Here is a 21118-nt window from a genome sequence, read left to right on the forward strand (position 1 = left end):
ATCAATACTCTTGCTGTTCTTAAGCCTCCAGAACATGTTAAATACCTCCTGTTCGTCGGCGGGATTTAGAAAAAAACTTACATCGGCACGTTTGGCAAACGAAATGGCGTCTTGTGTACGTGAAAAGTAGTTATTTAAACATTCCGCCAAAAGTCGTACCCAACATAGCTTGACCCTCTATAATTAACTCACCTATACCAGAAAAAACATGACTGCTTTTTAAGACTTCATTACTTTCAAGATTTAAGACTTCATCAATATTTTTCCAGACAACATCTGGGCGTTGCTTAGGGTTCATCTTTGAAAATTTGCTTGTAGTACGACGATTTTGCCTTTCTGAGCTCAGACATTAATTCATTAATAGGTTTTTTGAAACGCGATAACTTGCTTTGGTCTCTTGATCTTAAAATGCCTTGTATAAGCGATGGCTTTTGTTTTGCATCATTTTCATGTTGCATTTTCATTTCACCCACAGTTTTCTGATTTTCTTCTTTACAGTAATAGTTCTGAGCGGGAAATGCGTGTTATGCAGCTCTTTGAAGATATTTAGATATGTATTGCATGCATTATTTGCATCTAACTCAGAGGAGATAGGCGTCCAATCATAGTTTAAGAATGCGTTCCTAAATGCCATAAACATTTATCTGACATATGTCGAAAAGTGACCGTGGACTTTGTAGTATTGTCACGGGTGGTGACCAAGAAACAAGAAATAAACAGGAAGAAATAAACGTTTAATGTGGCGAACTTGTGCCAAAAATAAAAGGTTACAAAGATAATAACAGAGCGTCGCGGGCGTCGAAGACGGCGTTGCAGTAGAGTCGAACGCTGGGCGAAAACTGACTCCGCTCCCCTTGCGGAATCCCTTATGTACCCTCGTGGGTTTCTGGTTCGTTCGGCGTCGAAGGTTCGGCGCGTAGAACATTCTAACCTCGAATCAGCAAGACGGTTCTTGAATTCACCAGAACATCAAATTAGACTGTCAACAAAAATGTGTAGCCGCGACCAGGAATCGAACCCTGGCCTTCTGCGTGGGAGGCAAGCGCGATAACCGTTAGGCCGCGCGCGCGCAGCCTACTTGGCCAGCTGCGCGCGTGGCATTACTCCCCCCCTAAAAAAGTGCATCGTCCTGATGCAACCCAAAAACAAAACGAAGCAAATAAAACAGAACGGTGAACTAAAGAGTCATTTGGAACACATAAGGTCCACAGTCCTATTGAGCGTAGTACGGCTTCAGTCGCACGAGGTGGACGACTTCCGGTCGTGGAGGGCGGCGTGACGAAGTCCGTGTTCCGTCGGGCATCACCTCGTAGTTCAGATCCCCGAGTCGATGAAGCACTTCGTAAGGCCCAAAGTAACGTTTCAGGAGTTTCTCGATGAGACCGCGGCGGCGAATCGGTGTCCACACCCACACTTTGTCTCCGGGTTGGAAGTGGACGTCCCGACGACGAAGGTTGTAGCGGCCAGTGTCGACACGTTGTTGAGCCTTAATCCGGAGTCTGGCGAGCTGACGGACTCTTCTGCCCTTGGGCAACTACCTGGGCGTCGTCGCTTGCGTCGACGAGCAGGTTCGTGGGGTAACATAGCGTCCAGCATTGTCGTTACCTTGCGCCCATGCACCAGTTGAAAGGGTGTCACTCCGGTGGTCTCTTGTACGGCCGTGTTGTAGGCAAATGTGACGTACGGCAGCACCTCGTCCCATGTCTTGTGCTCCACGTCGACGTACATGGAGATCATGTCGGCGATGCTTTTGTTGAGTCTCTCCGTTAGCCCGTTGGTCTGCGGGTGGTACGCCGTGGTGCGGCGATGGCTGGTGTGGCTGAGACGAAGGACTTCTTGCGTCAGCTGAGCCATGAATGATGATCCACGGTCTGAGATCAGGACTTCGGGAGCGCCGTGCCGGAGGACGATGGACTCGATGAAAAACGTCACGACCTCAACAGCAGTTCCTGATAGAAGGGCTTTGGTCCCGGAGTACCGCGAGAGATAATCGGTTGCGACGATGATCCATCGGTTTCCTTGCGTCGACGGTGGGAAAGATCCGAGTAAATCCATACCGATTTGCTGGAATGGGGCAGATGGCGGCGCAATACGCTGAAGAAGTCCTGCCGGTCTCGTCGGTGGCTTCTTCCGTCGTTGACACTCGTGGCAAGATCGGGTGTAGTGGTGCTCTGTCTTCGCAAGCTTGAGCCAGTAGTACTTTTCGCGTATCCTGGCAAGAGTCCTACTGTAACCAAGGTGCCCCGCCGTCGGGTCATCGTGGCAGGCTTGAAAAATTTCTTCTTGAAGACTGAAAGGGACCACCAACAGCCACGCCGCGCTGTTGTCGCTGAAGTTCTCCTTGTATAGCACACCTCGTCGGATGGAGAAGGTTGGCAGTGTTCGTACAAAACCGCGGGGAACGGCGCTTCCTTGTCCCTCTAGGTGCTCAATGAGTGCTCGCAGCTCAGGTTCGTCTCGTTGGAGTGCTGCCATGTCGCTGACATCCAGAGCGCCGAGGAAACCCTCATCGTCGTCCTCTTTGGTACAGGAAGGACCGGCCTCGACTGGTGCCCTCGACAGGCAGTCGGCGTCATTGTGCTTCCGGCCGGACTTGTACACCACGGTCATGTCGAACTCCTGCAGTCGTAGGCCCCACCAGGCAAGGCGTCTGGAGGGGTCCTTCAGATTTGCCAGCCAGCAGAAAGAGTGGTGCTCTGTGACCACGCGCAAATATGGGCGAAACTTTTTTATTGCCCAGACGACAGCGAAGCACTCCTTTTCAGTAGTTGAATAGTTTCTCTCCGCGTTAGACAGCGTCCGACTTGCGTATGCGATGACTCGCTCTGCGCCGTCCTGTATTTGGACTAGTACCGCACCCAGTCCGGTGTTACTGGCGTCGGTGTGGATCTCGGTTTCAGCAAACTGGTCGAAGTAGCCAAGAATCGGGGGCGTCTGGAGTCCTCGTTTGAGCTCATCGAATGACCTCTGGTGCTCTTCTGTCCACTCGAACTTTCCAGCGTCCTTCGTGAGGTGTGTCAGCGGTGCGGATAGTTTGGCGAAGTCTCGAACAAAGCGCCTGTAGTAGACACAGAGTCCGAGAAATCTTCTGACTGCCTTCTTGTCGGACGGCGGCGCAAATGCAGCTACGGCGCGAGTCTTCTCGGGGTCAGGTAGAACGCCTTTGTTGTTCACGACGTGGCCGAGGAAATTTAGCTCCCCATAGGCGAACCGACATTTTGTTGGCTTGAGTGACAGGCCGGCGGTCTTGATGGCTTAAAGCACGGCTTGAAGTCGCCTGAGCTGTTCATCGACATCTCGTGAGAATACCACGACATCGTCCAGGTAGACGAGGCAGCTCTGCCATTTCAGACCGGCCAGCACGGTGTCCATGACCCGCTGGAAGGTGGCTGGTGCTGTACAAAGTCCGAACGGCATCACTTTGAATTCGTACAGTGCGTCGGGAGCGACGCAGGCACTTTTCTCCCGGTCAGGTTCGTCAGCTTCAATCTGCCAGTAACCACTCTTCAGGTGCATCGACAAAAAATATCGGGAGTGGCGCAGTCGGTCCAACGTATCGTCGATGCGGGGGAGCGGATAGACGTCCTTCTTCGTCACAGCGTTAAGTCGACGATAGTCCATGCAGAACCGCAGGGTTCCGTCCTTCTTTTTTACAAGGACGACTGGGGACGCCCATGGACTTCTTGAGGTTTTAATGATGTCGTCGTCGAGCATTTCTTGGACTTCATCCTGAATCACCTTCCTTTCCTTTAAGGAGACTCGATACGGCGACTGGTGGACAGGGAGTGCGTCGCCGTCGGTAATAATGCGATGTTTCGCCATTGGTGTTCGGCGAACTTTCGATGTCGTGGCAAAACAGTCACTGTATTCGGCGAGGAGATCAACCAGTTGCCGGCGCTTCGAAGCTGGGAGCTCGGGGTCGATATCGAGCGCCGGCGGCGTCGTGCTCTTCTGCTGTGGCGACGAGGTTTCCTCGGAGACTGCGGTGACCACGGCTGGCGCCTGAAGCTCCTCGACGTAGCCCATGGTGATACCCTTCGTTAGGTGCTGCGGTTCCTCTCGAACGTTTTTCACGAGAACAGTTGTTCGTCCTACTTGAAGATACGTTACGCCTCGTGCGACGCCAATTCCTTTTTCGAGGAGCAGTTGGACGCTGCCTTCCAGGAGAGCTTCACGGTGCATGGCTGCGTCGGCTATGACGGTGACGAAAACACTCGACGGCGGCGGCAGATTCACTTGGTCGGCTATAACTCGGATCGCGGATGACGTAGTGTTGGCCTCCACCGGCGGCAGAACAGACTTTCGCAGCGTCAACTGGTTTGCTCGAGGTCGATGACGGCGCCATACTCGCAGAGAAAGTCCATTGCGAGGATTACGTCCCTCGAACAGTCTTCAAGAACGAAGAACTTGACAGGGCACGTCTCACCACGGATCTGGACGCCAGCAGTGCATCTCCAGACTGGTGTAATGAGGTGTCCTCCGGCGGTTCTTATTTGTGGTCCATCCCACGGCGTCATGACTTTTCGAAGGCGGCGGGAGAGCCTCCCACTCAAGACTGAGTAGTCTGCTCCGGTGTCCACGAGTGCCGATGCGTCGAGGCCGTCGATCACAACGTTCAGGTTGTTGGACACCGATGCAGGAGCGTCGTTGTGATGCGTGGCGTCGAGAGAGTGGGCGCGCTCCGTCGTTCTTGGAGGCTCTTTACGTCGGTTGTCTTCGGCAACTCCACCTCCAGGGGTTGCCGCGCCTAGTTTCCCCGGCGAGGAGCGAGGGGTGACAGGCTTTCACGTCGGGGTCCGTGCATCGGAGAAGCTGGACGTCGCGGCGATGGCGACCGGAACTCTCGGCGGGACGCAGGCTCGGGGGACTGGGGTCGTTGCAGGTACTCGTCGATCTCCCGAGGGCGTTCACCATACCGTGGGCGCGGGTCGTTTGGGTAGACCCCGCGCAGCCCGAGTCGTCGCTATGGGCATCGGCGGTACACGTGGTCGGCTTCCCCGCAGTGGTAGCAGAGCGGGCGTCGGTCGGCCGTTCGCCACACATCGGTCTTCCGGGGTGCACGGGGCTCCTGGCTGGCGTACTGGGGCTGGTCGTCGCGGCGTCGGTCGTGCTGCGGCGCAGCAGACTGGCGTCAGGGCGGCGCGACATAGGCGCGAGGAGGAGGCGGTGGCCGTCGGGCCACTGCGGCGTAGGTCACGGTGGGCTCCTCGGGTGCAGCTACGTTGGCAGGAGCCTCCAGTTGAATTGCCCGCTGAACCTCGTCGTGGACAACTTCGGCTATTGACACCGAAGCCGGCTGGTGGGTAGCAGGCAGGAGCTTCTTAATTTCCTCCCGGACGACGTCCCGGGTGTTCTCGCGAATGCTTGGGATGCTGGAGCCAAGGTCGCAAGCGGACGGCGGAACCGCGCTGACGCCGGGTAGCCTCTGGCAGTGGCTGGCTCGGGCTTGCAGTGCATGCTCAATGTTCGTCGCCTCGGTTACAAATCCTTGAATCGTCGCCGGTGGGTTGCGTACGAGCCCACCGAAAATGTCGTCCTTCACACCGCGCATCAGGATACGCAGCTTCTTTTCCTCGGTGGACAGTCTGAGGGTCGGCGCGGCTGCTCAGGCGGAGGACGTCTTCAACGAAACTGGTGACCGTTTCGTTGGGCCCTTGAGTTCGTACTTGAAGGAGGTCTTCCGCTCGCTGTCGTCGTGTCTGGTTCGTGAATGTCTCCTTCAGGCCAGCGATACAGGTGTCCCACGACGTAAGCGACGCCTCGTGGTTCTCGAACCACTGCCTCGCGGTATCCTCCAAGGAGAAGTAGAGGTTTTGGAGGCGCTGCTCAGTGGTCCATCCATTATGGCGTGCTACACGTTCGTAGTGCAGGAGCCAGTCCTCTACGTCTTCGAGGGTCTCGCCATGGAAGGTCGTCGGGGTTCGCTGGGCAACAGGCAGGTAGACGACGGCGGCGGCGGTCGGGGACTGCGGTTGCTGGTCGTCCACCGTCGGCCTCGTTGGCTGCCTAGTCCTGGGTGGCAGAAGTCCGTATTCCGGGTGTAGACCTTGAGTTCGGCGACTGGTCCGAGTTTCAGGTTCCGCGTTGAGTGGTCTTCTCACAGGGCTTGGAATCGGGCTTGCACTGCGGGCCCTGGGAGGGGAACGCTGCACGGGCATGCGCGCACCTCCACCAAAATGTCACGGGTGGTGACCAAGAAACAAGAAATAAACCGGAAGAAATAAACGTTTAATGTGGCGACCTTGTGCCAAAAATAAAAGGTTACAAAAGATAATAACAGAGCGTCGCGGGTGTCGAAGTCGGCGTTGCAGTAGAGTCGAGCGCTGGGCGAAAACTGACTCCGCTCGCCTTGCGGAATCCCTTATGTACTGTCGTGAGCAAGAGTCTGGATAACACGGGAGCGCCGACCGAATTACATCGCCGCGCTCCCTGGCGGCGCGGCGCCTGGTGCCGAGACCCGTGCAATGCGCACGCGCGTCCTTTCTTATCTGCTGGCCCACTCGTCCTCTCGCTTCAACGTGATGCGCTCCTGAGCGATTAAATGGGCGCTAGGTGCCGCCCCGGGAACCAAGATTCCGAGAGCCTCGCTCACCGCTCGGACGAGCTTGCGTGCTCCCCGGCACGCGCCGTTCGCGCACATCTTGCCCGCGACTCGGCGACGCGCTAAAAACTGTCGCTTCCCTCCTTTCGTTATTTTAAGCTTCCCCCCCTATTTGCCCCGGCTACAATGCAAACAGCTGCTGCTCAATTTATTATGCACGCGTAGTAAAGGTTCAAGAAGTCAAGAAAACAACGAGAAAAAAAACATGGTACTGGCCACAAGTTCTCAGCATGGTTGTTCGCGAAGTGACCTTAAAATGTCCAGTTTGACATCAGCTGTGATGACTTGTACCGGAAGCCATAAAATAAAGCGGCTATGCAACGATTTCCGGACAATGGCCAAATAATATAGGAGTTGTTCTCCGACACTTTTAAAGTAAAGAACAGAAAAGCGATTTAGTCTGTGTTCCCTAATTATAATTTTAAACAATTGCAAAGGTTCAAGTTTCCGGCACCCCTCAACTCTCTACTTGACGTGCTCAGTGACGTCGACGTGAGGATGCACCGGTTTCCGTGCGCTCTCCCCACGGATGTTTACTCTTTCTTTCTCTACTGCTCTTCGTGAGGCGTTGAGCTGCAGCAATCCCCGCGTCACCGTCACGGCGCGTTTCCCATGGCCGCCGCGCACGGCAGCAGAGGGGGACATATTTCCATTTCTGCTTTGCGATTACACAACAGAATTGCAAGTTTTAGCAGGAAAGTGATGCTTTTTCGATTCTTTCGGACGCTATCAACAATATAAAAATTACGAGCCACCCAAACTGAACCAGCGCCTCTTTTTCCTTCCGTTTTGTTTCTTGTGTTTTCTTGGGAGGGGGGTTGAATAAATATTTCTTTCTTATTTGGCGTTTTCTTTTGGCTCGTCATTCACCCCTTTACCGCGCGTGCATGATCACTCGGAAGGAAGCCCAAGGCTGCCTCGAGTACGCGAATACAAGTTCTGCAATTCATTGCGGCTGCATCAACATAAACGACCGTTTTTAGCGCGTCGCCGAGTCGCGGGAAAAATATGCGCGAACGGCGCGTGGCGCGGAGCACGCGAGCTCGTCCCGAGCGGTGAGCGAGGCTCTCAGAATCTCGGTTCCCGGGGCGGCACCTAGCGCCCATTTAATCGCTCATGAGCGCATCGCGGTGTAGCGAGCGGTCGAGTGGGCCAGCAGATAAGAAAGGATGCGCGTGCGCATTGCGCGGGTCTCGGCACCAGGCGCCGCGCCGTCAGGGAGCGCGGCGATGCAATTCGGTCGGCGCTCCCGTGTTATCCAGACTTTTGCTCACGACAGTACCCTCGTGGGTTTCTGGATCGTTCGGCGTAGAAGGTTCGGCGAGTAGAACATTCTAACCTCGAATCAGCAAGACGGTTCTTGAATTCACCAGAACATCAAATTACACTGTCAACAAAAATGTGTAGCCGCGACCAGGAATCGAAACCTGGCCTTCTGCGTGGGAAGCAAGCGCGATAACTGTTAGGCCACTCGCGCGCAGCCTACTTGGCCAGCTGCGCGCTTGGCAGTATATTTTAAAGATTCATGTTTAAATAACGACCAAAAAAAATTGGAGCGTGATCACTGGTGTCGCAGCTAATGGTACCAGCCACTATGACTTTGGTCGAAACATTTGTTATCAATAGGTCAATTGCGTTTGACGTAGATAATGTTAATTCTGGTCGCGAATGAAAGAACGTTATGTAATTCCATAAAATTTAACGTATTACTGAGCGTGCTTGTTTCAAAGGAATCATCTAATATATTACACTGAAATCGCCCCCGAGGATCAGGCGGTAGTTATTTACTGATATGTATTCCGAAAAGATCTCAAGAAACCAAATAAAATTTCCGAAATCCGCCGAAGGTGGGCGGTATACAACAGCCACAATGTTCCTTCCACATTTTTTGCTTAATACTTCATACTCGCTCGAAATTAAAGGAAAACCCTCGAGTAATTCACACGCAATAAAACTTTTCACATCAAATAAGACACCACCACCGCGCCTCTCTTTGTGCTTCAGAAAGAAATGCTTGTAGCCCGGCAGGATAAGCATGTCAGCGTCCTGCTGATACCAGGTTTCCGTGAACATCAAGATATCAAACGATACGCGGCAACGATCCACAAATGATAAGATTGAATCATGTTTCTTTTTTACAGAACGAGCGTTTCAGTGAAAGACATGAGTGTCATCTCTAGATAGTAGGCACTGATTTACGTTATCGGGCAGAACAAGCTCTATGCCTTGCATAAAATTATGAAGAAAACAAAATACTGTAAAGTAGCAAAGATAACCTGTAGAACCTTCTCGACGTCATCTTCGTTGATACTTTGAACAAGTGGAGAGCTTTTCGTTTGACGAGCAAAAATCTTGCTGTTTTGTACCCGCACAAAGCTCCAGTTGCACTGACGTTTTTTTGTTTTTTTTTTTCTTTTTTTGTTTTTTTTTATCGCTTTTCAAAGAACAAGCTTTGAAGTGGGGCTAAGATGTTCATTTTCAAATACAGGTGCGTCTGTGTCAAGGCCTATATCAGAGTTTGAGAGACGCTTCTGTTTAGCTTTATAAAGAACGGCATCGCGCTTTGCGTGGTTCATGAACTGCAGTACGATGTTAGATTTTCCATCATCGCGGTTCGGCACCCGGTGACACGCGGCGATGTCCGCTTGAACGATCGGTTCATCGATGAACTTGCCTAGCTTTCCCATCGAATCTAGAAGCCCCTCACTGTCACGTTTCACAATCCCTTTAATTTCCAAGTTTGCATTTCTTGAGTATTGTTCTGTTTTGGTCAGTCGTTCCTGGCAGTTCTGCAACTCTCATTTCGTCGCACCGTTGTGACAGTTCAATATTCTTTTCTTTTAAGTGCGACATGTTCATCTACAACTTTCTTAATCTTTTTTTTTTTTTCATGTCTTCAAATTCATGGTTATGAAGTTCATACTCTCTTCGGCTTCTTTAAGACCAGTCCGCAGTTGCCGAATGTCACCTCTAATGTCTCTCTCCGGCGTCACCCTAAAGGCATTCCACACTTGCTGAAGTTCCTCCCTCAGGTCTTTCAGTAGTTTTGAAATTTCTTTCGACATGTTAAATCACTAGTCAACAAAATAAAATAAAAAATAGACAGTCTCAAATGAAACAATAATAGCTGTGGCAGCGGCGACGGTAACACCTAATTGATATAAGTAACAAAGAAATAAAGGCACACCTCTAAAGCTGAGCAGTTTTAAGAGTCGCAGCCCTGTGCCGTCGCGGCTGCCAACTATTGGTGTCGTAACCCCTTTAAGCAGTCCTTTAAGCGTATTTCGCATCTCTTTGAGTCTTCGAGAAAACTTGGGCGCGATTCAGGAAGAAAACGCGAAGTTTAGGTTGAATTTCGAGGTGACGTTTAATTGAAAGCACACCCTTGCTGGTAGTATATCATGTTTAATAACAATTTGCCTTAATTTTTACCGACGTTTAAAAAAAAGAGTTGCAATGTGAAATAAGAAAGCACATTTGAAATATTCATCTGCACATAAAAATATCTGTAATGCCTTACGTGGGATTTATTGCCAGTATCTTTTGCCATCAATAAACTCTAAAGCATCAGATAGATGTTCATAAAGTAACTTTTACAACCTTGGCTTTAACGTAAACATTTTGTACTTTACACTGCTTGAATGTCGTGAATCCTTACCTATATCCTATGTATACTATGGCCTGAAGTTACGATTCAAATACTCCAATGACGCCGTTTTAGCAGAGTGAAATTCCTATTGGGGGCACATGAATAGATAACATTACTAATCATGTGAGCAAATGTTTACGATCACAATGTTTTATATAAATTAAACAAGTGGGCTTGACGGGAATAATGTGCGTATGGCACAAACAAAAGTGGCGGTGTTTATCTTTAATAAAAAAGCCTAACCCAATTGTTTTTCGTTTCGGTTTTTGTTCTGGTTTAGGAAATATTGCTCAGATCCAGTTCAGTCCCGTAGTAAACAAAGGGCGATTCATACCCTCTCTAGCAGTTTTTTTTTTTTTTTTCACACGGTAATGAAATATTTGAACACAGAAAAGACTACTTTTATCAAAAAAGATAAATATTAGGCAGGTGAATCTGAAAAAAAAAATATTAATACGAGTTAAACAAAAACTATTTAGCGTGTTTTCAGCTCGACCTTCAGCCGATAAAATAAACTTGAGTGCCGAGAAAGGTACTTTCGCGCTGACAAAGGTCGCTGTCTCTCCGATTGCGGTTTATGGCAGTGCGTGAAGTCCTGAATGCCGGTGCTTCGCCCCCTATAAGCGCTGCTTTTAACTCTGTCTTTTAATTCTAAACGAAGCATTCAAACTTTTTCTAAAAGCAGGTGACAATAAATATTGTTATTCGCTCAGCGAGACCGGTCGCATAAATGATTCCCATAAACCGAGAAAGTTTTACATCAAATAAAATGCGTGTGAAAGCTTTCAAAGGCACTTCGGCTTTGTGGCCCTTCAGCTAAGTTCTCGAGGCATAAAAACGGTCTTTGAAAGCACGAATATTTAAGGAATCCTTATACGTTCCACATATTTCACTCCAGAACGAAAACAAAAAAACTATTGCGTTTCTATATAAATTATAACGCAGAAGAAAAAGAAGTTGTTTTACTGGTATGTGGTTTTTGCTTGGGTTATGTTCAAAACCATAGCTTTTATTCCACCTGACATGAGCTTTACAACGCTTAGATTTGTTGAATGATTTTTGTACCGTTAATTATAAAACGTATCTTGATTGTGCGACAGGACGTTTACAAATTTACACCACTATAGATAAATGGCAACTTAGAAATAAAATACCGAAAAATACAGGCAACACGTTATGTACTTGAATATTAGGTAAATTGTTCTCAACAATTTTGTAATTATTTTCAAAGTAGATGATCAGTAATGGGGATTGGGTGAAAATGCGTGTCGCCGCCGGCAAGTCGGTCCCAGGTGGTCCGTTGACCAGGTGTCGTGCACAAACATAACGAAGTCCGTCCACCTGAAGACGAAAAATTCAGCTCCCGTTTATTACGCGCCACAAAACAATGCACATATACTAGAAACACTACAATAAAACGTAAGCAATATACTTGCCAAGACAATTTACAATAAAGAAATTGAAAGACGTTTACATATATCTGTGATGCGAAATTAGAGCGCAGCTAGGAGGCATTTTGATTTCGCGATATAGCGTGACGGGAGGATACGCAGAAGAAGGAGGGGGAGGGTGCGGAGGAGGAGGGGAAGAAGAAGAGGACGAGGAGGAGTGAAAGAGGCGGAGGAGGAGGAGGCAAGTGTATGGAGGACCCTTCCCTCCCTTTCCTCCTTGACACCTCGCAACCTCAACACCAATTCAGTTTCACCCCTAAATTTAGCGGGGAAAACGACCGTCACACGACTTCGTGTCATGTCACCTGTGAACAAATTCAGTTTTTTTCACTAGATTTAGCGAGAAAATTGACGTCAGTTGACCTCAACACCAATTCGTTTCTCAGCTAAAATTAGCGGGGAAGCTGAATTGGTGTTGAGGTAATGTGACGCCAGTTTTACCACCAAATTTAGCTGGGAAACTGAATGCGTATTGTTGCATCATGGGACGCCACAGACCTACACACCAATTCATTTTCTACGGTAAATTTAGCGGGGAATTGAATTCGAGTGTAGGTCTGGGCGTCCCATAATGCAACGCACGGGGTTACGCAGACGGCGACGCCGCGAAACACGGGAACGAGCGCCTAAGAGCTGAACTCTAAAATGGTCAATATGCAGGCGTGTTGCTGCATATTAATCATGATGTATAAACAATGACACTGGTAAGGACACTTGAACGCAAACCACCAGGGACAAGAATCAAACGAACAGACAGCGTCTCAAAATTAGTTCAGCTAAGTTTGTGACGCTGTTTGTACAATTCCTTCTTGCACCTTCTACTTTGTGTAAAAGTATCCTCAGCAGTCAAAGGGTGTAAATCATGACTATTTACAATGTAGGCCTAAATCCCGTGCCCGCCCGTGACCCGGTTCTCTGAAACACTTGCCAGTAGGTTGGTCAGCTCAGCACGAGTCCGGTGACCAGGAACGGGCTTCCCACACTCGACGTTCCTTCTACGTCCAATGCGCGCGGAGCTTTTCCGAGCACCACCAAAAGGTGCCGAAGCGCCATCTCTTGGGCAGGATGAGAAACAGAAATTCCGAGGCTATTTTTGTCGCCCGGGCCTAAATTGGAGGAAGAAAGTAAAACACAGGAGGGGGAGAGCGCTCATTCCTCCGTTATGTGCTATGAAAGAAAGAGAAAGAGGAAGCTTGAGACATGCATCATACGCGCGCCCACAAGGCAAAACAAAGAAAGAAGAAAAATAGATACATTACTAAGTTGCGTTAGAAAGGAAAAAAACAACAACATTATAAGGTCACGACAAAAAAGAAGTGAAAGAAAAAAGAAAGAAAAACAACAAGAAAAACAGAACAAAAAAAGAAAGCTGTTTACAACTCCATGTAACACCGAATTGAAGCGCAGCTCTTGAGGAGGAAGATGGAAGGGTACTGAGGGTCACCTGTTCTCGGGGCGGGGGGGGGGGGGGGTCGCGTGACCTTGTGGGGTCATGTGACCCCCAGAAAAAAATTTTCCGCTAGATTTAGCGGGGAAATTTTTCCGCTCGATTTAGCGTGGAAATTTTTTTCTCTAGATTTAGCGTGGAAATTTTTCCGCTAGATTTAGCGGGGAATTTTCTTCGCTAGATTTAGCGGGGAAATTTTTCCGCCAGATCTAGCGGGGAAAGTTTTCCGCTAGGTTTAGCGGGGAATTATTTCCGCTACATTTAGCGGGGAAATTTTTCCGCTAGATCTAGCGGGGAGAGTTTTCCGCTAGGTTTAGCGGGGAATTATTTCCGCTCCATTTAGCGGGGAAATTTTTTCGCTAGATTTAGATTTTCTCCGCTAGATTTAGCGGGAAAATATTTCCGCTAGATTTAGCGGGAAAATATTTCCGCTTGATTTAGCGGAAAAATTTTTCCGCTAGATTTAGCGGGGAAATTTTTTCGCTAGATTTAGCGGGGAAATTTTTCCGCTAGATTTAGCGGGGAATTTTTCCGCTATTTAGGGGGATATTTTCCGCTAAATCTAGCGGGGAAAATGTTTCCGCTTTTAGCGAGGAAATTTTTCCGCTAAATCTAGCGGGGAAATTTTTCTGCTAGATTTAGCGGGGAAATTTTTCCGCTAGATTTAGCGGGGAACTTTTTCCGCTAGATTTAGCGGGGAATATTTTCCGCTAGATTTAGCAGGGAAATTTGTCCGCTAGATTTAGCGGGGAAAGTTACCCATAACGCACCGCGCGGTTACGCCGACGGCGACGCCGCCGACGCCGACGGCGACGCCGCTCAAGCCGGGAACGGGCCCCTAAGAGCTGCGCTCTAATATTTGGGTAAAGTACAGGCCTGCCAAGATCACTTTTGGATCTTTCATTATCCGTCCAGCACAATCAACTCTGCTTTTCGTTTTCTCCCCGGTCAAAAAAGGCATTTTTCCGTACACGTCCTCCCATTGAAAGGTCGTAAGAGGCATAATTATCTCCATTTTAGGATCTCGCCCTGTTTACGTCCTGTTACCATCTGGTCAAGGATAGTTGCGGGTCTCAGCTTGGACGCCTAAGGGCGTCTGGGTTCCCCTCGCTGGTGCTTGTTGAGGTGTTGGGGTCCCTGTTACGGAAAGTGAAGGGGATTCACAAGCGAAGACTTTATTTACAATGGAAGTGCTCGGTAGTGGTTCCCTGCATTCCAAAATTTTCCCACACTTCAAAACAAGTTGCCAGCAGGTACGAGGTCCCGGTGGTGTTTTCTCCTGCCTACAATATAGCCAATATCTGTTCTAAAGTGAGTTCCGTTATTGACAATCACTCAACACTAAAATGCCAGAAACGTCAGAAGCACCAGCTTGTTCCCTGCCCACTAGGTGTTGTGTACATGGTCCCCCTACCGTGTTGTGGTTGTTATATAAGACACACTCGACAATGTCTTAATGGCGACTCCGTGAACATTTCTATTCACTGCACGCCATCGTGGCAGGCCTCTTGCCCCTACACAGCCTCACCTGTTAGTCCTCACCAACTTTTTCGGACACAACAATATTAGGACGATATCGAGATCGGGAACTAGAGAAATTTGTGAAGACTAACACATCCAAAAATCAGGACATCGGTGTGTGGGTCACCCTTCACTATCTTTGAATGACAAGGAGGTCGAGTTCCTATAGCCAGTGCGTACAAGTGATCTTGGCCGGCCTGTACTTTATACTAATGTTTTTTTCTGTTTTTATTGTCACCTTTGTTTCTTTTGTTTTCATCTCTTTTTCGTCGTGACCTTATAATGCCGTTTCTCCGTTTCTGCCGAAACTTAGTAATGTATCCGTTTTTCTTCTACCTTTTTTTTCCTTGTGGGTACGCGTGGGTTTTATGTCGGAAGCTTCCTCTTTCTCTTTGTTTCAAACTGCATAGGTTGGGAGTCAGTGCTCTTTAATATGTTCTTGTTTCTTCCTCCTGTGCTTATGCGCTGTTTTATGCGCGTATTCTCGGAACGCCATAGACTTAATTGCATTAATCAAATTATAGCATAAAACATAGTCCTACAGGGCTCACTTCAGTGAACACGTGGATGACCAAAGGCCAAGAATTTGAATTGAACACATATTTACCTGCATTCAAAAAAAGATTTCAATTAGTGCGAACGCACGAGATCCACAACTTTATTTGAACGGTATTGTACTCACGTCAAAGTACCATGAATATGAACGCTGATCTGCAAAACGTCGAGAGCAATCGAAACTTCGGGCTACCTGCCAAAAACTTGAATCCACCTGGAGCCACCAGAATTGGCGCCATCCGCATTCAAGTTATGTCAGCTTTCAGAGTTCAGGTTTGGAAGCTCGTACCACAAAGCCGCTGACCGCCAAAAGAGAAGCGTCGGCCTCTTTACCGGCCCACAGTCGTGTTGCTTCTTCGGTTGCGTCTTGAAGAAGAAGCAACTCTTCTTCCTTTGTCACAAGCGCCCTTATGGGGTTTGTGGCCATCAAGTCCTCTGCAGAAATAGAAGAATCCAAATAGACAAGAAAAAAAAGTTTAGTAAGGGGTACTCTGCAGAACACTCCGAGGGCACCGCAGCCCGGCGCAAGTGGGGCCAAAACTCGCGCTCGCGTTACAGAACTCAGAAATCCTGAGTTAACCCTCCACCCCTGCCACTTTAAGATATAGATGAGGATTGTAATTGTGCGCGATTGCCTGATTATTAGGTGATACACGATAAATAAAAAAGGTAAGTTGTTGCACCGCATATGCAACAGTCTTAAGGCGTGCTATTTCGACCTCAAGGTAGACAAATATCTTATTCCTTTCAAATAACCTTATGCTTTTCAACACTACAGGTGGTAAAGTCGATAAAAACGCTGGGAGTATTTTTCACGAAATCATTATCATGGAATGAGCACGTTGAATATGTCCCTACGAAAGCTGGTAAAACTATTGGCCTCCTTTGTAAAAACCGTCATGTCTTTTCAACAAGTGTAACATTTTTTTTATATTACTCTTTGGTTTGCACTCACTATATATATTGTCATTTAGTTTGGGGCCAAAAAACAAAACATAATGTAACAAGACTACTACTAACCCAAAAGAGGTGCTTTTTGAGTTGTTTCCAATGTCTCTTTTTTGCATCCTTCTGAGGAACTCTTTTTAAAGCATAATGTAATTCCTATCGAACAGCTGCACACATTTCGGCTGTTGGTGAGTTATAATGTAGCGTGCGATAGAAATAAACTTTCTACTAAAAATAAAATTAATAATAAAACACAACAACACTTCTTTTTAAATTTCTGCAATGTCATGTTTAACTAAGTTTAACTAGTTAAGTTTAACTAAGTTTAACTAATAAGCTGCTGTAGCAGCTTATTACCCTCTTTTCTAACGTTTTCATTTTGTAATAAAAAGGAAAATAAAGGATAATTATTATATTATTATTTTACACACACTGTCTCTCCTCAGCGAAAACATCACTTACTTCAAGACACTTCCCACTTTTTATGCCTCAAAATAAAATTCTCAATTTAACTTCTGGTGCTTCAATTTTATGTGTGACTTAAAAAAAATGGAAATTTGTTTAAATTTTCAAGACTGTACGTTTATTCTTTAACAATCAAGCTTCAAGTGTATTTCTTAGCACACTTGAAGCCTATTTTCCAAAAGAAAGTCAAGTTTATATCTAAAAGTAAATTTTGAACCCTCCTAAACGTACACACACTTGCCGCATATTCACAGATACATGAATGCAAGAACGTGAGTGACTAAGAAAATAAAAAAAAATTGAAAGATGCCAAATATAGAAGCACAAAGGGAGATTCCAGGAGGAAACTGTCGAAAGACATAGACCGTTCGCTCTTCTTTTTAGTTTCATATTTCCAATTTTGAATTCACTGAACACTGTCTCTTCAAATTTAGGTATGAAATGATTGTTTACGAATTAAGTGTCCCAGGCCTGCGTGGAGATCGTATGGGTCACGTATGACTTCGCAGATAGACAAAGTCAAGTTTGCTTTCTTCACAATGCCTGTTATGTAAGAGACGAGGGCCTCTTTCCCAGCAAGGTCCACGGTTGGAGGATTGCAATTTTCGCAGATCTGGAAAGAAGGGAAGAAAGACAAAAATACAAATGCAAATAATTAGGTAAATGTAGTTTCTATTTTAAGTTGCAAATAATATTTGTCACATTTTTGCTCAGAGTGCCTTATTGCCACATACTAAAATAAAGTAAACATTTGCTTCCACAAACTATTAGTCTTTCAATTCTATTATCTCCATTGATACGTTCTTAGTCAAGTAAATGACAAGTTTTGTTAACCCAGTTTGATACATTCCTTTGAAAATTTAATACAAAAAATTATACTAATTTTCTTTTCAGAGAAGTTCGTTACGTAAGGTGCTGATATAAACAATGGCATTACATGCTGTTACGCACTTTTTTAAGAAATAATTTTGTTACGTTCTAATTGCTTTCTTGTAAAGCAATCTGACTAGAGGAACGCTTACTTGTGGGCGTTCATCAGCAATTAAATTGTGTTTTTATTTCCAGTTGCAATTCGTATGTATGCAGCAGTTGATGGGAATTACTTTTTTCTTGCCAAGGTATTGTACACTAAAATATTTTCGTCTCACCCGTTTTTTACACTCTGAATATGGCTACCACCACTGAATATGTGACGACAGTTGACGAAATTGGAATACTTGAACTTTTTCTCGTATGGTTACAGTGTTTTGAAGTTGTAAGAAGTGTGCAGTAGAAGTTCACTCCAGCAGAATGTAACTTTTTTGTGTCAGTCTATTTACTTTTAAATTGCATGAATGGCCTACAAGTTTTACACGTGGCGTCAACCCACTAGAAAGCGTAAGGAAAATTTATTTCTGATGTAGAATCATCCTAATTTGCAGTTTCATTTATTGCCTTTCCTAATTTATGTGTATTTAAAAGCATGCTGGGTAAAGTAAAGTTCGGATATTAAAAAACTATATTGAGTCTGGGTTGTTAAAAAAACTTTCTGGAACTCTCCTTTATTTTAATTTGCAGAATATGGTTCATTCTGGTATCATCTGCTCTAATAAGAGACAGAAGAAAGCGAAAAATTTGTTACCGTTGTTCTATTTTATTTAGTAAAATTTAAAAAGATAACATTTGTCCAAGCAAGTCTATGTTTAGTATATGAAAATAAATACATTACGTTTTGTGGAAATTATGTACAAATAAATTGACAGATGACAATCAAATTACACCATCAAATTACCCTAGTTTAACTGCTATTCCAGTATAACCAAAATCTCTTTTCAGTATTGAATAACTCGGAAATTCGATCGTCTTCACTCGTAATCAATTCGTTAAAGCTGAAGTATTTTTATTCCCCTACTTCGCAAAGAGTGGATTAGCAAAGTTCCGAAAAAAAACTGCAGACCGGAAAGTGGCCATACAATAAGTAATGTGAATACTTATATATGACATATTGCTATTGTGTTTCTTCTATATTTAATTACCTACTTTTGTATAACTCCGTGTGCAGTGAAATATACTAACCGCATCGTGCCGCAACTTCCAATATATTTACCGTAAATAAAGAAATGTTTATATAACTAAATAAGTCAGTACATAAATAAACAAACAAAAAATTGAATAAGTAAAAACGTTCAGTACACAAATAAATGAATAAATTCGTAGGTGAATATGTCACTACACTTATAGAGAAATGAAGAAATACTCTCCATATGTTGCGCGCAGAAATCTTAGCCGTTTTTGCTCGGGAGTTTCAAAATAAAGGCATTGCTATTTTTATCAGAAGGGATTTCAGATCTTTGTTTTTAAGTGAATATAAAATTCTCAATCTTCTATCTTTCGCTTAAATTGAGCCGATCGCGTGAGTGGCGCTTGCTCATCGCGCTCGACATCGTCTTTAAGCCGCGTAGGTGCTGACAAACATCTCAATCAACTACCACCTGCATATGGTGGTAGTTGATTGGCGAACACAAATTCGTATGAACACTCCAATAAACGGAGTGCACGGAACCTTTTCACAATGGTGTCTTTAGGTCATGCAAAAATCACACTCAAATTTTATAAGTGTAAGTTTCAACAAAAAAAAATACGCCCGAAAAATATATTTTTTCAGGCACAGGTAGCAAAAATGGTAAAAACTGCCTGGTTTAAGCCGCTACTCACCGCAGGTAGCACACATGCTCGGATCTGCTGGATCTGCTTTCAGGTATTCATCTCAAAGAAGCCTTGACATTTTATGTTTTGCTCTGGCCTTCATCACAATGCCTCTCAAGTGAACAAAGCGGACGGGAGATGACACTTCTGAATAGAAGCGCTGGCCCACTGAGGCTCGGCGTGAGAGTCGGCCAATGAGATGCCGAGAAAGAGAGGAAAACGTTTGTCTAAGGAAAGAGAAACTAAATGGCCCCCTTGTGCTATTAACAAGCGCTGAGTGGGGGTTCGATATTTGTTATAGTTTAATCTGCAGAATATGACCTTCATACAAGACGCGTCAAAATGCTACTGGCCTTTTTCTAGTAGTTTGGAGTGAAGCACCGCAGCAAAACAGCCCCATCCTTTTTTATTAACATTTACCTTGGCGTACTTGCTCCAGTGCGGCATTCCGGCCAACTTCTTCCGAAACCTCATTTGCGGGGTACTCGTCCTGAAAGTAAAGAGTGCCTCTCCTCCCGGCTTCATCAGCTTGGCAATGTTCTTGAGCGCCTGCTCCTGGTCCTTCAGCCAGTTCAGGAGGTGGAGCGCGTAGACGCGATCGAAGAGCCCATACCGCCCCACAAAGTCAGAGAGGTCGTCCGACATAATGTTGAGGGTGTCGTAGATGATCTTAGGGTGGTAGAAATGCTCTCTCGCATATTTTAGCATGTCCTTCGACATGTCGACGGCGACGAACCTTCGGCACGGTGGACACTGGGGCAGCAGCACGTCGCGCGTGATGTTCCCGGGGCCGCAACCAAGGTCCAGGAACTGCTGGTCCTCGGTCGGGCCGCTCGGGAACGACCCTTGAACGGAGCGCAGCACATCGGCAGCTGTGGAAAACCATTTCGCCGCAGATACGTTAATGTAGAGCTCTGGAATCAGCGTGTATTCGGTGGGTTCGGTGTTTGCCATTGCGACACACTCGAGGCAGGAACGACGAGAGATGCTTAACTGCTGCGTACGGCCAGACAGCCTGAAAGGAACTGAACGCTGTATTATCAGAATCAATATCAGACTGGGCAATATCAGATTGGGAAAGGCCACCGGACAGGACGAAATCCCCAAGGTGGTTTTGAAATCATGTGCTGATATCGTCGCGTCATATCTAATCATACTATAAACGAAATCATTAGAAAGCGGCTGTTTCCCTGATGACTGGAAAAGTGGAAATGTAGTTCCAATAGACAACAACGGCGCAAAAAATAATGTAAGTAACTATAGGCCAATATCACTAACGAGTGAATGCTGCAAAATAATCGAACATATTATCTATTCAAGTCTTGCGCGTCATCTAAATAACCATAACTTTTTTTCTACCCTTCAGCACGGTTTCTGCCAAGGTTTATCATGTAATACACAATTACTCGAATTTTATCACGACTTTGCTTATTCGTTTGATAGAGGCTCTCAAGCTGATTGTATTTTTTTTAAGAAAGCATTTGATGTAGTCGTCCACTCCCTTCTGCTTCATAAGCTGCGTAGTCTGAACATTAATACAAAAGTCCTGCAATGGATAGCAAATTATCTCGGTGACAGGAAACAACGTGTCGTCATTAACGGAATTCACTCATCATATGTAACCGTAACATAGGGTGTACCACAAGGTTCAGTTTTAGGCCCCCCTCTTTCTCTAATTTTTATAAATGATGTTACAAACGGAATCTCATCTCACATCAGGTTGTATACGGATGATTGTGCTTTGTATAAAGAAATACGCGGAGACGCAGATGTTGAAGTTCTACAGCGTGACCTAG

The 21118-nt window shown here is 46.2% G+C and overlaps 1 protein-coding gene across 1 annotated transcript; it reads right to left on the reverse strand.

Moving 5' to 3' along the window:
- Positions 1–17067: 17067 nt before the first annotated feature.
- Positions 17068–20343, reverse strand: LOC8043839 (juvenile hormone acid O-methyltransferase). The gene is made up of 2 exons (XM_029973248.3): positions 19743–20343; positions 17068–17250 (listed from the first exon to the last, which is right to left on the reverse strand). The coding sequence occupies exons 1-2, from the start codon at positions 20274–20276 to the stop codon at positions 17068–17070; spliced, it is 717 nt and encodes a 238-aa protein (XP_029829108.2). The 5' UTR covers positions 20277–20343.
- Positions 20344–21118: the final 775 nt, after the last annotated feature.

Source organism: Ixodes scapularis, unplaced genomic scaffold (assembly GCF_016920785.2).
Source record: "Ixodes scapularis isolate PalLabHiFi unplaced genomic scaffold, ASM1692078v2 PGA_scaffold10__122_contigs__length_95168666, whole genome shotgun sequence".
Taxonomy (NCBI): Eukaryota; Metazoa; Arthropoda; class Arachnida; order Ixodida; family Ixodidae; genus Ixodes; species Ixodes scapularis.